We start from the raw sequence: 14,703 nt of genomic DNA, 5'->3' as shown, positions 1-14,703 counted from the left end.
CATGGGAATCGGAGGGGGACACAGGGGTCAGATAATCCCCACGTCAATTTGTCCTCATCTTGACATCTGAGGCGGGTTTTGCCCCCTAAAACAGTTTTTTAGCCGAAACAAAATAAAACACGTATTTCTTCCTTTGGGCCCCTCTATACACCTGCGAAGTTTCATGAAAATCGGAGGGGGACACAGGGGTCAGATCCTTACTTCAATTTGTCCTCATCTTGACATTTGAGGGGATTTTGCCCCCTAAAACAGTTTTTAGCTGAAACACAAAAAAAAACACGTATTTCTTCCTTTGGGCCGCTCTATACACCTGCCACGTTTCATGGAAATAGGAGGGTAAGACAGGGGTCAGATCCTCACTTAAATTTGTCCTCATCTTGACATTTGAGGGGGTTTTGCCCCTAAAACAGTTTTTTTTAGCTGAAACAAAAGAAAAACGTATTTCTTCCATTGGGCCCCACTATACACCTGCCAAGTTTCATGGAAACGGAGGGACACAGGGGTCAGATCATCACTTCAATTTGTCCTCATCTTGACATTTGAGGGGTTTTGCCCCTAAAACCGTTTTTCAGCTGAAACAAAAAAAACAAAAAAACACTATTTCTTCCTTTGGGCCCCTCTATACGCCTGCCAAGTTTCATGGCAATCGGAGGGGGACACAGGGGTCATATCCTCACTTAAATTTGTCCTCATCTTGACATTTGAGGGGGTTTTGCCCCTAAAACAGTTTTTTTTTAGCTGAAACAAAAGAAACACGTATTTCTTCCGTTGGGCCCCACTATACACCTGCCAAGTTTCATGGAAATCGGAGGGACACAGGGGTCAGATCCTCACTTCAATTTGTCCTCATCTTGACATTTGAGGGGTTTTGCCCCTAAAACAGTTTTTTAGCTGAAACAAAAAAAAACACGTATTTCTTCCTTTGGGCCCCACTATACGCCTGCCAAGTTTCATGGCAATCGGAGGGGGACACTTAGATCCTCCCTTGTTAGTCTTACACTTTGTAATTATATAACACTGCATATATTATAATGTTTTATTTTAATTTGTAAAACTGTAACTGTAGAACAATTGTATAATTTTTGTATAACATTTCTATCTTGTTATATATGTTAAGGGTTTCATCCTGGAATGGAATGTCTCAAATTTATGTGTGTTTCCATTTCCAATACATTCGAATGAATACATATTCGTTTCAATGGCATTTACAAAATCACCTCTGACATTTTATGTTAAACAAGTAACATTATTTTTGTGCACGAGCGTGTTAGCCGATGCGTAGCAAAGTATTTTAGGAACAACACTTGAAAAAAAAATCTTGTAGGACTAACTAATGAAAAATTTCTTTGTAATCGAAGATTATAATACCTTTTAAGGTGTGGTAATATTATAATGGGATTGAGATACGAAACTCTCGGATCCGGATCCAGATCCGAAACTTTCAGATCCGGATCCGGAATTATCGGATTCGGATCCGGATCCGTTTGGCCATCCCTAGTTCGGACCCCACCCCCGAAACATATTTCTAGATACGTGCCTGGTCGGCAGGGCACCCTTCCCTATTGTGGCCAACCCCGAACACTAGAATCAGTGTAATGCCCTGTGGAGGGTTGTATTGTGTGGTCTGTCCATGTTGATTGAAGCTTTATTTTTCTTCGCTTTTTGTGCCACGTTTGGCTAATTTGCAAAGATGGGATGAGTGATGATATGATGAAATTGAAGGACACTCACATACATCCATGTCCGGGCCGGAATTCGAACCCGGATCCCCTGGCATCGTAGCGCGATGAGCTGTGTGTCCATGTGTATTTGCGACTGTGCTCTCATCTATTTCTTCCTTCATTCACATCGTCGCGATTATCCAAAAGTGGAAGACAGGCGACGCTAAATAATCTATCAGAAACTGTATTCTCTCTTTTTCTCTCTACGTCTTCCCATTTATCTTTCTCTACCGTTTAGCAATCTTCTAACCCTTTTTATTTCAGTTTAAGGCCAGATTTCCGAACCATACAACACCTCACGGAAAATTAAAAATAATAAATATACGAGGAGCAGTCAACATGTAAGGTTTCCTGCTGTTTATAAAATATAAAGTTACCTAAAAATGCTCAACTTTCGTTCTCCATCCAGACTCTTGCCTAAGAAAATAAAGGACAGTTCAACGACTTTAATCACTGAAACACAACACTTAATTCAACTGATGCAGCCATTGCGTCAACATTGAATTAGAAACGTACGCCATAAACTGGCATTTCTGGAGCTTCGCGATTAGCCAAAAGTGGCAGAAAAGCAAAGTAAAATAAATCAATCAATCTAGCGATCCAGTAACTCGGGGGCAATGTGTCGAAATTTGGAGTTTGTGACCCAAGGCTGGTAAATAATAAATATTGAGGCTTAGAACCGTCGTAACATTCTCAGGGAATCGTCATAAAACCGAAAGATTTTGGAGCTAATCTTGGATCCAAAACTTTCATCTTCAAGTCACGTTGGAACATTTCTTTCGGGTAAAGGTTCCACGTCATGATAACTTGCCCACTTTGTTTTCGCGGTAGAGTTATGAGAATCTTTAAATTATAGCTGCAATGAGACCTCTCAGGATGTAATGTAAACATTCCACCATAGATGACTTACCTTGAACCAAAGGTTTATCGACTCATTATTAACACACACAGCAATGCAATGTCACTATTATCATACGCAGCACTATCACAATCTCAGGGCAACAATATTTTTAAATTGTGTGTCTATAACCTTGCGTATTCTCATTCTGCTGTTGCTCTATGTTGCTGCCACAACCATAGACCTCTCTACCTTTCCGGTAGGATCAGTCGTAGATCCGGAAATGGACTTGGTTCCCGGTGAAGATGCATTGGGTATCTAGGAAACTCCATTGTCGACGTGTCAAAGACTTTCCACTGAGATGAATCTTTGATTCGGATTGTTGAGCATCGATAGCTTACCTATCTTTGACAAATGCAAAAGTATTGTCACTAAAATAATTCGTATTGAAATTGACTTGAAAGACTGTAAATGGCTGTACCTCGTAAACCAATAGTCTGCTTTGATGAAACTCGCTGTTTTTGAAAGATGGCAATTCGTTCTTTCTGTTGCTTATAAAGAATAATCTTCAACGTAACGTCAATAACTATGAACTCACTAATAACGCAAACTACTAGCCCGAAAATAAACAAGGCGTACAACGTATATTTGGAATATGCAACCAAGAGGCTTTACAAGGAATGAAGTTAATCAAACAGCTTTCAATACATTTGGTCAGATCGAAAATAGAACATGCAGGAGAAATTCCGGAGCCACATGGGACAAAAGAAATAGCTATGCGTGATAAGTAGAAATCCAAATCCCTGTTGTGGGTTGTCTCTTTCCTAATATCCATGCAAAAGAGCAATTTTCTTTAGGATAAGGCAGATGTGTTCACACCTGCATAACAAATTAACCACATATTAAGTGCACGTATTTTCACTGGGGATGGTTTTTTGTACATGCTACGTTGTATCCTTAAAATGCCCGTTATAACTAGAATTGCACTGTATGAACAAGGAACTTGGTTGTATAATCGTTGTAGGCGCATGTGAAATATCAAGGAGATGAAAATACTCCCAGGATGAAAGATGTCTAACTCAAGACATGTAGCGTGCCGACTGTGTACCAGTGTTGCCACATAGGCCGCAAAAGGGATTTTCAGCTCCATATAAAGAAATCATATAATAATTGGTGTTTGTGGTAAATTTAATTGGCTCATGTTGATACATGTTAAACACATCAATAGCATACACGCTCATAACCAGATCCCTAGGCCAAATGTCCCAGGTTCGAACTCTGGCCAGGCAAGGATGTTTCATAACTTCATCATTCATCCTTATTTTTATTTACACCAAAGGTGTAATAAAAGTGACGTAAAATAAACAATAAAAAACATAGACATGTAGGCTTTAGGGGTGTAGTCACCCAAATGTCAACCCCTCTCTCACGTAGTACATCCTGAACTGCATTTTGCAGACAAACGAGGCTCTGGCGTCTTGGCTTATATAACCAATATAGTTCTCTGTGGGGCTCGTGTGGTGTCCTGTCCATATGTATTGTGATTTGACCAAATTCATTTTACCTTTCATCCTCATCTTCGCGATTAGCCAACAGTGACAAATGCGAAGTAACATTAAGCATGTCAATCAGTATGGGCTTATACTCATATCAATTTATAGATATGAAACTGGAACCTAATAATCTGTACCATATGCACACCCAGGAATTTTGTATGTGAGGGTTTTAACAAAAACGCGTAATTCTTATTCTCGAGCAACAACTTTAGTGCGAGATTAATCGAAAGTTCTGCAAAAGGATACACGTACAACAATTGATAAATGCTGCTGTGCCGTTGCAAACAGTGATCCCTGTTATTTGAAAATGATACATGGATGAGAAATTTTCCATTATGAAATTGTGGGAAGAAATAATTTTGTGTACTACATGAACCCCATACCCCCCCCCCCCCCTTTTTGGTGCACCCATGATCTGTACTAATATTGAATTCCATAAATTTTGGTATTTTTCATCTAATTTGTCTTTAACTTGTTCGCTCCGAATTTCCCTGCAAAAGGGAAATTTATATTCATGTGGCAACACTGCTGTCAACGAACTTTCCCAGGGCGTGAAGCAAAACCGGCATCAGTCCATCGCCCTGTAAAACAATAGGGTCTTTGCTGCCATTCCTTGGGAATATCTCAGGCACCTTGGGAGCCCAAGTACCACACGGAAATGATTATGCCAATATGCCTCGCCGGCACGCCAACTGTGGTCCTGCACCTAGGTGCATGCAGAAGGGTCGACAATGTTGTCCAACTTGTCAACCCACGATTGCTTGTCTTTGGCGGCGGCGCTGCTCATTTTGGAAATGCATTTGGGGTTCTTCATTGCATTATCTTTGCTTGTTTGTCTTTGTGCATCCCCAGCGTTTATCAACCTTAACTCAGACTCACTTATCGTCGAGAAGAACCCGAACAAGTTCAAGATTGACAACAAGGAACTCACCTGTCGGAGGAATTTCATAGACCAGACGAGGGAGGAGGTCAAGGTACGTATTTATACCCTTTTTCCTGTTTGTGTAGATATATTTGTTGAGATAACTATCACATTCCACATGTTAGATAACATTGTCTTTAATCTTTAAATGATGAGCACGCCAGCTTGTTTTATAGTGTCTTCCAGGAAAACACCACAGAGGTGTGATGCCATCAACAGACACCTTCCCCCTTAATGATCATTTTCCGGTTCTTTGTTACAACTGCTTGCAGATAAGAACACACACAACTAGACCATCACATCAAGTGCCGACGTAACGAATTTTCTCATTGGCGGCAAATAATAGTATTTAAAACCGTCACCCACTATAACTGCAGGAGGCCTTAGAATGAGCGTTTCGCGGGCTAACAGCAGACATCGCTCGCACACTATTGCCGATACTCTCGTGTCGTCTGCTCCTCAGCCGAAGAAAACAGGCCGAGGTAGCAAGAGGCAGAGGTCACTCACCCTTCCAGAAGGGTGCAGCGAACTAGCTGTGGCAACCAGGCTCGCTCATTCGCGGACCTGATTGGTTCTCACAGACACACCCCCATATTGTCGTCTGCTGCAAGCCCGCGAAGTGATCTTTCTAAGACCTCATGGAGTATAGGTTCAGTGAACATCTATTGATAGTTGTTAGGGGCGGCTTAAGGGCTGCCCCTTGACTAGCAACACCTCCTTATTTTTGATTATGTGAGCGTGACTATTTGTTTTTTTAAAAAAGAGTTGAATTTGTGTCTGCAGAGAAAAAAATTAATTGACGTTACTGCAGCAAAACACAATAAGTATATTGCAGATTCATGTAGTAATTTAAGCTAAGAGGTTATAGCATTATGCAGGTATTAAATAAATACATGCCTACAATAAACGTGTTCTAAGGTATTTAAAAAATAAGGCTATTATTTCCGTTAAAACCGTAAATATATAACGTGGTCATGTTTTTTTTATTGAGGGGTGGTGGAAAGTTAAGGGGGTGGCAGGCAAGCCCTTAGCCAGAATTTTATTTCGGGGGGGGGGCTCGTCCCTTATGAGCAGCCACCTTCTAAAGGCGAAAAAGCGGAGGTAGAAGCCCAGAAGATGAATTTTTAGGTATATAATATTATTATACAAGATGTTTAATCCTGCTAATGAAGTAAAATTAATTACCACTATACTCTATTTAAATTAGATATTTGTAGGATTTCGGGGGGAAATAAGGAGCGTGCCAAAAATTCACCTCGTGAAAATTTTACCTTGAGCCCTGTTAGTATAATTAACTAATTTGTGTCGGCGTAGTGGCTAAGAGCTCTTTTGATATCACCACCTAAGTTCCCAGGTTCTGTGTCGGCATTTATGTTCTGTGGAAATATCCCTTCATCAATAACACCACCCTGCTCATTATCGCGATTAGCCAAAAAGTTGCAAAAAAGCGACATTCAAGAACAAATTCTTAATTACTTTGTGTTCAGCCGAGCCGCCCAAGAAACAGAACTGCCCCATTGGGTTGCATATGGGTCAGTAACCATGGGTATCTTTGGATTTTTCCCAGAGGAGACAATCAAGGCAGCCCCCCCCCCCAAAAAAAAACACTGCTTCAAATGTCAGGAACAGACTTGCACTTTTGATGAGTGACAAAATTTGTTCAACTTGATGTTCTGTATGCTTTACATGATATGCACATACCTTCAGAATACTCACATATATATTTTTAAAAACAGTAATTGAGTTCAACAAGAATGCATGTGAGAGTGTTATAACAGGTATAATAGGGTAACACCATACCTAGGCAGACTTACTTCGCATTTTTCATGACAACATGCAGGGTTTGCTTGAAATGGAAATTGTTAGGTAAGGGGGATGTTCGCTCGAGCAATAGTCTCCGTAAGCGGATGCTAGAATGGTTGAACATGGTGAAATGAATCAAGGAGAATGCTTTGTGGAAATTTTCCCAATGGGGTGGATGGTATCACCCCCTCCCTCCTAATCTTCTGCTCCTCATTGAGCACAGACAACATGATTATTAAAGTAGAAAGGCACTAATCCAGTGTTATTTGCCAGAAACTAGTCTTCCATTGTCAAACCTTGTAACTACAGTATGAATTATTGAAAAAGGGGTGCTTTGCCTGTTGTTGAGATTGAGAGAGTTTTAGCAAAGTGTGCAAAGTATATTATCAGCTGACATGAGTACAGTCCATACCAGCTAACCGTAGACCAGGCGAACGAGAACAAGTCTCTGCGCAAGTAGTGACGCGAGACGGCTCCACTAATGAACAGTGAGAGAAAAGGGATTGCATAATGGGTGACTCGAGTTACCCGATTTCCTGCTTCACTCTGCAAGCGTTGCAAGTAGGGCACTATACCCGGTTCTAAGCCCTCATTTGAGGCTCGAATCATCATTTGAGGCTCAGTGTTGCCAACTCACCCCACGAAAATTTCACCAACTGATATTTTGAAGCCTTTCACGGTGTATGTTAACCTCACAAGCAGCGTTGCCAACTCGGGCGAGGCGTAGCCTTTTATGGTGTATGTTAACCTCACCAGCAGTGTTTCCAACTCGGCGTAGCCTTTCATGGTGTATAATTTTTTAGCTTTTTTTTGTGTGTGAGTGTACATGTGTTCGGGCGAGGCGTAGCCTTTTACGGTGTATGTTAACCCCACTAGCCTCAGCGTACATGAGAGTTCTGAATCTTTTTTTGAGGCTCGAATCATCATTTGAGGCTCGTCGTAGCCTTTTATGATGTATATTTTGAGGGCACAGAGTTGGCAACACTGTGGCCTATTACTGTAGCTTTTTATGAGGGGCCTATGTGCGCCCAGTGTTGCAAACTCTGTGGGCCCTTGTCGTAGTTTTTTATGATGTATATTTTGAGGACAGAGTTGGCAACACTGTGGGGCCCCTTACTGTAGCTTTTTATGAGGGGGGTCCATTGCCCTCTGTTTACATCTGGCAACACTGCCGTAGATTTTCTGACAGTGTTGTCAACCTACTGGGTTTTTTACTGTAAATTTTCATTAAAGGGCCTGAGGGGCCCATGTACCCTTTATGTTTGGCAACACTGTTGGGGGCCTAGTGTTGGCGACCTGTGGGCTCTTACTGTAGCTTTTTATAAGGGGGGTTTATTGTTTTTTTTTTATATTTGGCAACTCTATTGGATGTTTTTTTTTGAGGCTTGGGTTTTGCCAACCTATTCGAAGAAAATTCCACTATATGATCTTTCACTGGCTAAGCTAACCTACAAATAGGAATTGGCAACACCGACGAGGCTCGAATTATTATTTGAGGCTCGAATTATTATTTGACGCTCGAATCATCATTTGAGGCTCGAAAACGAATCGCTAAATATAAAATAAAATAACAATGCCTATGAACCTGTTTGGCTTCAGGAAGCAGGCTATGGAGGCATTCGCCCAAAGTGCACCGTCGCCACCTGCGAGCTTGGACCTGTTGCCCTCCCTATTATCTAAACTCAACGGTTTGTTGATTATACACTTGAATAGCATTCTGACCCAGTAGGACGAGGATGTGGGCAAGACTTTCTACATATTCAACAACAACTTGAATTATTACCAGTTCCCCATCTCCGGCAAACTGCAGTTTGACATGAATCCCGAGAATAAAGGAGAGGCCAAAATTTCTTCTGGCAGGAACATCTATCGCATCAAACACGATAGGATGAACAGTGCCACCACGTACGATGTATCTGCTGGCGATCGTCTGTATATAGAGCTCTTGGACGACTACGACAAACTCATCCCTCTTTTCATAGAAATGAAAATTAGCTATCCTATAATAAATAACAACAATAATGCCTAACGATATTTTTGGCCACACGAAACGCGACGACCATGGCGACGAGCTTCTCATGCTCGACGTCAGGGTTAAAAAGCTGCGAAGCGATTTGCAGGCCCTACAGTCCACGCTCAACTCCAGCCTCCAGACCGAGATAGCCAGCTTGCAGTCTCAGTGCCTGGACCCTGTACTCAAGATTGATGCAGAGCTAAAATCGCTGCTGCAAAAATACACCGACCTCGCGTCGATAGACAATCTCGACAAGCTGGCACTGAGTGTGGGCAATCTGCAGAACGAACTTCTGAAGCTGCAACAAACGCAAACCTCAGACGTTGAACAGCTGAAACAACGCTTGCAGGATCAAACAAGCAACATCCAGACCGAACTGCAAACTATCATCCAAAGCATTAAAACACAAGGCGACTACGATCGCGTGAACGCTAGTATTGCTAAATTGCGCGAACAGTTTCAATCTTTCGAAATCCCTACGTTGGAAAGCATCAAGGCTGAGCTTCAAACGGATGCTTTGCATGCGGCCATCAACGAAGTAAAAACTAAACTCCAAACGCTGGAGGATTTTATCAACAATCTACCGTCGTCCAGCGAACTGAACGCTATTGCCCGTAGCGTGGCCAACATCAAACTCCAACTTGAGACCTACGAGGATTTCGGGAAGCTGCAAGGCACCATAACCCATATTGAGGATGCTCTTGCTGCTATTAGAAATGATCTGGCGAACGTTCACGATGAGCTGGAAACCAAACTGCCGGGCATCAGGGATACACTGGCCAACGTCCAACAGCAAATCGCCAAACTGGAAAATCTGAATGCAGAATCCGAGTTGTCTCATTTCCATCACTTGATCGACGACATACAGACTAAGTTGGAAACCCTGCAACAATCTACCCCCACCCAGGATGACATAACGCAACTGCAAGAAGACATACGTGCTGCTGCCGATGCCTCCGAGTTGGACGCGGTGAAAAAAGCTTTGGAATCGCTCCAAAACACGGTGGCCACCCTGCCTACTTCTCAGGAACTGAAAAGCGTGAAGAGAACTCTCAACCGAATACTCAAATCCGACGACATCAAAAACATCCAATCCGAAATTGAATCGATACGGGGGTCTGTCGCGACTTTAGCTACCAACCAGAACATCACCGAGCTGCATGAATTGTTTGCGGAAATTAGAACCCAGGTCCACGACCTTGTAATACAGAGCTCCAAGTTGACGCTTGTAGAAAGCCTGCAGCAGATTATTGCCAGCGTGAAAGAGCAAATTGGAAGTATCGAGGCAAGTCAGGAATCGACTATAGCTAATTTCAGCACCCAACTACATGACTTAAATGAAAAATTCAAGAGCCTTATTGTCGATGTAAAGATCAAACCAAACTACGACACTGTTGTTCATGCTATCGAGGAACACCTGGAATCGGTGAATGGCAGATTGGAGGATATAGAGACCGAGGTTCGAATTAACGTGAATACTCTGAACGCCAGCATCGACAATCTCAAGTCTACGATTGTCATCGAACTGTACAGCATACCAAACAGAGAGTTCTCCTCACCTTTCAATCCAGGTTACAAACTCTACATGTTGACTCCTGCAAAAGCCTATCACCAATTTTTCCTTGCTGGCACACTTCAGTTCGTCAAGGTTTCCTACTGGTCTTTGCCTCATGCAACCCACTACCCAACCATGACCATAACGAACATTAGCGACGAGCCTAAAATAAGAGGAGTTGAGCTGGTCGATTTCACACACCCCGAAAGTCGCGAGACTGCCTATGCCGAAGATGCCACTCAAATTATCGACATAGAAATAGGTGACAAGCTGTATATAGAAAACCCAGCATTGTCTGCAGCCAGAAATCCCATCCAGGCTATATTCTTATTTTCGCGCCATGTCTAGGCAGGGTATCGTGAACGAGCTGCATAAACCTGCACGACGAAACTACAAACGATTGGCGGTGGTGACCAAAGGCGTGGATGACCTTTGGCAGGCTGACCTTGTGGAAATGAGTAGCGGCAACCTAAAAAATTTACATAAAATCAACAAAGGATACAAGTATCTTCTTACTGTTATAGATACATTTTCAAAATTTGCGTGGGCTTTGCCCCTCAAGGCTAAAACAGGTGTGTGCGTAATGGAAGCATTCAAAACTATTTTCAATGAAAGTGGCAGGCGACCTCGATTTCTTCAAACGGATAACGGAAAGGAATTTTACAACTCGATATTTCAAGTTTGTTCAGAAGCAAAATATTCAACATTACTCGACTTTCAGTCACATCAAAGCCAGCATAGTGGAACGTTTTAACCGTACTCTCAAAACACGCATGTGGAAACGATTCACGCTTCAAGGTAACCACAAGTGGGTCAATGTGCTTCCGGAACTCGTAAACGACTATAATCACAGTTTGCATAGCACGATACGCATGAAGCCTGCCGATGTCAGCAAGTCTGATGAGGCACAATTGATCTCTACTGTTTATTGCCCCAAGTACCGGCCCACTAACAAAAAACCGAAATTCAAAATTGGAGACCAAGTAAGAATTAGTAAATTTAAGCGCATGGTTGAAAAAGGCTTTACCAAAAACTGGAGTACGGAACTTTTCACTGTTGCTCGATTGTTACCCGGTAACCGTCACACGTATATAATAAAAGATAATCGCGACGAAATTTTGAAAGGGCGATTCTACGAGGAGGAACTCTCTAAAACAAAATACCCCAATACGTATCTTATCGAAAAAGTATTACGTAGAAAAGGTGACAAACTGTTGGTGAAATGGTTGGGACTCGAGGAAAAAAGTTGGATCGACGCAAACGAGGTGATTGTGTAACGGGTGCTTGGGATGTGGTGAGGCGACTGCCAGATTTTCCCCCGGAGTGTCAGGCTAGGAAAAACGGCGAATTGTTGCCGGACAACATTCGCAGCCTTATTGTCGGACCTTCAGGGTGTGGGAAAACAACTTTACTTATTGATAATTTTCTTCTTGCTCCCGACTGGTTAGATTGGAAGAACAGGCACTTGTATGTTTTTTCCAAAAGTTTGGAGCAAGCAAAATATCAACAGCTGACAAAACTGTACGAAGGGCTGAGCATAGCTACTTTTGCCTCCGAAGTAATGCCACTAGACTGCTGCCATGAAAATTCGGTGGTGGTCTTCGACGATGTCATCCTGGAGAACCATAACGAAATTCGCAATTTTTTTACACAGGGGCGGCACAGAGGCATGGACTGCTTCTACCTTGCTCAGACTTTTTCTAAAATTCCCAAGCAGCTTCTCCGAGACAACGCTAATTTTATTTGCTTGTTTCGTCAAGACCACACCAATTTAAAACATGCTTACGATGATTATGTAGGCGGGGACATGAACTACAATCAGTTTTCCAAATTTTGCTCTTCATGCTGGAATCAAGATGATTTCGGATTCGCCACGATAGACATGACGAGGAAACCCAATGACGGAAAATACAGAAACAAAATAAACAACTTTCTAAACGTTGCGACGTTACAAGAAACGTCTTGACGTATTATAAATAACAAATAATGAAACGCAAACTCGCAGACGACAACTTGAAGCTGCGCGACTACCTGGCCAAACGCTTCAGGGGTTGGAAATCAGAGAATCGCGGAATTTACGAAGAGAAAAAGCGATAGGACCAACCTATTATTGATGCTATAAGTGGACTAGGTAAAGACATCAAAGATGTTACCGAGCAAAATAAAGATTTAATCAACGAGCTCGTGCCACTTGCTGCTCGAAATTATGCTGTGCCTACACCGATATCCAGTATTCACACTACCCCGTTCGAACTTGGAGCTGCACCTCTGAGACGTCAGGTTCTAGGCAGTACCTCTTCGGACAAGGTAGTTGAATTAGGTCCGTTGGCGAGAGATTACCTGAGCACCGGGAAATTTGAAAAGGACGAGGTGTTTGGATTGTACCCCTCTGTGGAACCTAACGAGGGTGTGGTTTGGAAAATTGGAAAGTCAAAAGTTACGTTCGAAGGTGACGACGTGAAAATTAATTTGGGCGAGAAGAACAGCTGGACTAGGTATCCTGGCACTGTGGGCCTGTGGGAACTTATCACCAAAAAGCAACCTAAAGATTACACAGACGAGGATTACCAAAGTTACACAGAAATTTTAATCATGACGGATGCCCTGTACCAAAACAACGATGCAACACAGAATCGCGTAAAATCAAGCAGTGGAGAAAAATACAGGAACCTCATCAAGCCAATATGGAACCAGCTCAAGACTGGCAGCGGTGTCAAACTCTACAATACCCTACCTAAAGAGTTTGTTTGGGTAGACGACGTAAGGAAGCTTGTAGATCGATTGCTGGTTATCGCAGGCGAAGAAAATGCAGGCAATCGCAACTTCCACAACGAGAAGGTGGGCATCATGGACATGATTAGCAGCAAGCTTAGCAACTTTATTGTCAACGACAACAAAGGTATAGGTTACCTTATCAAAATCATCAACACCCTGCCTCCCAAATTCTGGAATGTGGCCGAGGGTCGAGGTCTCGTGAACGACATCATCAACAAGCTACCCTTCGAGATGCACCTACCAGGTTACCAATACTGCGGACCGGGTACTAAACTGGAACGGCGACTGGAGAGAGGAGACAAGGGGGTAAATCTGCTGGATGCTGCATGCAAGGATCACGACATTGCTTACAACACATATACGAATTTAGATGCGCGTCACGATGCTGATAGAAAATTGGAGCATGCCGCGTTCGGGAGACTCGTCAGCAGAGACGCCTCGCTGGGTGAACGGGTTGCAGCATTGGGCACGACCATTGCCTTGAATACAAAACGAAAATTGGGGTGGGGGCTGTAATTAAATAACATACAGTAAAAGAAGTCTACGCATATAACAGACTTACCAACAGAAGTGTTATACAAAATATTTACATTTACTTTCGACGATAGTCACGAGGATGTTAAAAAGCTTATTGATTTAGTTAAAATAACAGCACAATTTCGCTTGCCCTGTGAAATGCTACTTCTGGATCATCTGAGAAAAATAAGCGGTGTAAAATCTTCTTCTTCTCCCTATGCTCTTTTTCGGGCTGCTGATGAAAAATTGGCTGATAAGATGGACGAACTTCACGAGTGGAGACAGGGGAGGAGACGATATACAGACGACTGGTATGCTTCAAATGCTGAAACCAGCAGGATCATCGATCACTTGATCGCATTAGGCAATGCCGAAATTTTTTTCTATAAATAACACACTGTAAAAAATCTACGAGACCAAAAAAAATATTTCTTCGATATGAGTGAAAAAATTAGTGACGTCCAGGCATTAAAACAAATGCTAAATTTGTCAGTCGAATATATAAAAATTCAGGAATTGGAAGTGGACAAACCTTATGCAATAACTTCTGGTTCAATTGTTGCAACCCAGTTTGGTCCTAAAGTACGTCTGTTGCTCAACGGACAATACAGTCTATTTTCGCCAGATCGATACGCTAGCATGTTATCCGACGAGAAGCTATCCATTTTAATCGAGAACACAACTCGAATCGTGTACAAGGGGACAAAAGAACTTCTTGGTAAGAAAACAAAGCACATAATCGAATTTGTTTAATAGCTGCAAAGTATATATAAATAACATACCGTAAAAAAATTACACGGGAGGGAAAACAAAAAATCTCTGAACATATATAAAATAACATACCGTAAAAAAAAAAATTACATCATGAAGGCCAAGGGCGTCGTGTACCAGATACCATATTCGAATCTGAAAACGCTGGGTGCCCTCGATGGGTTACTCACCAAAAAACAACGCGAGAAGAAACATTCATGCTTGTCTAAAGGACACGGAATGAAATTGCTGC

At 42.3% G+C, this 14,703-nt stretch overlaps 1 protein-coding gene across 2 annotated transcripts in view; it reads left to right on the top strand.

Annotated features, from left to right (window-relative positions):
- Positions 1 to 14,703, top strand: part of Syx6 (Syntaxin 6) — a 113,456-nt gene that overhangs the window by 72,577 nt on the left and 26,176 nt on the right. For both annotated transcript variants that reach the window (XM_083135583.1, XM_083135584.1), the window contains exon 3: positions 4,995 to 5,089. In XM_083135583.1, coding sequence (XP_082991709.1) covers positions 4,995 to 5,089 — 95 coding nt within the window. The remainder of the gene's footprint in view (positions 1 to 4,994; positions 5,090 to 14,703) is intronic.

Source organism: Lepisma saccharinum, chromosome 14 (assembly GCF_977018435.1).
Source record: "Lepisma saccharinum chromosome 14, izLepSacc3.1, whole genome shotgun sequence".
In the NCBI taxonomy this organism is placed as follows: Eukaryota; Metazoa; Arthropoda; class Insecta; order Zygentoma; family Lepismatidae; genus Lepisma; species Lepisma saccharinum.
This window is presented reverse-complemented; position numbering and strand designations above follow the sequence as displayed.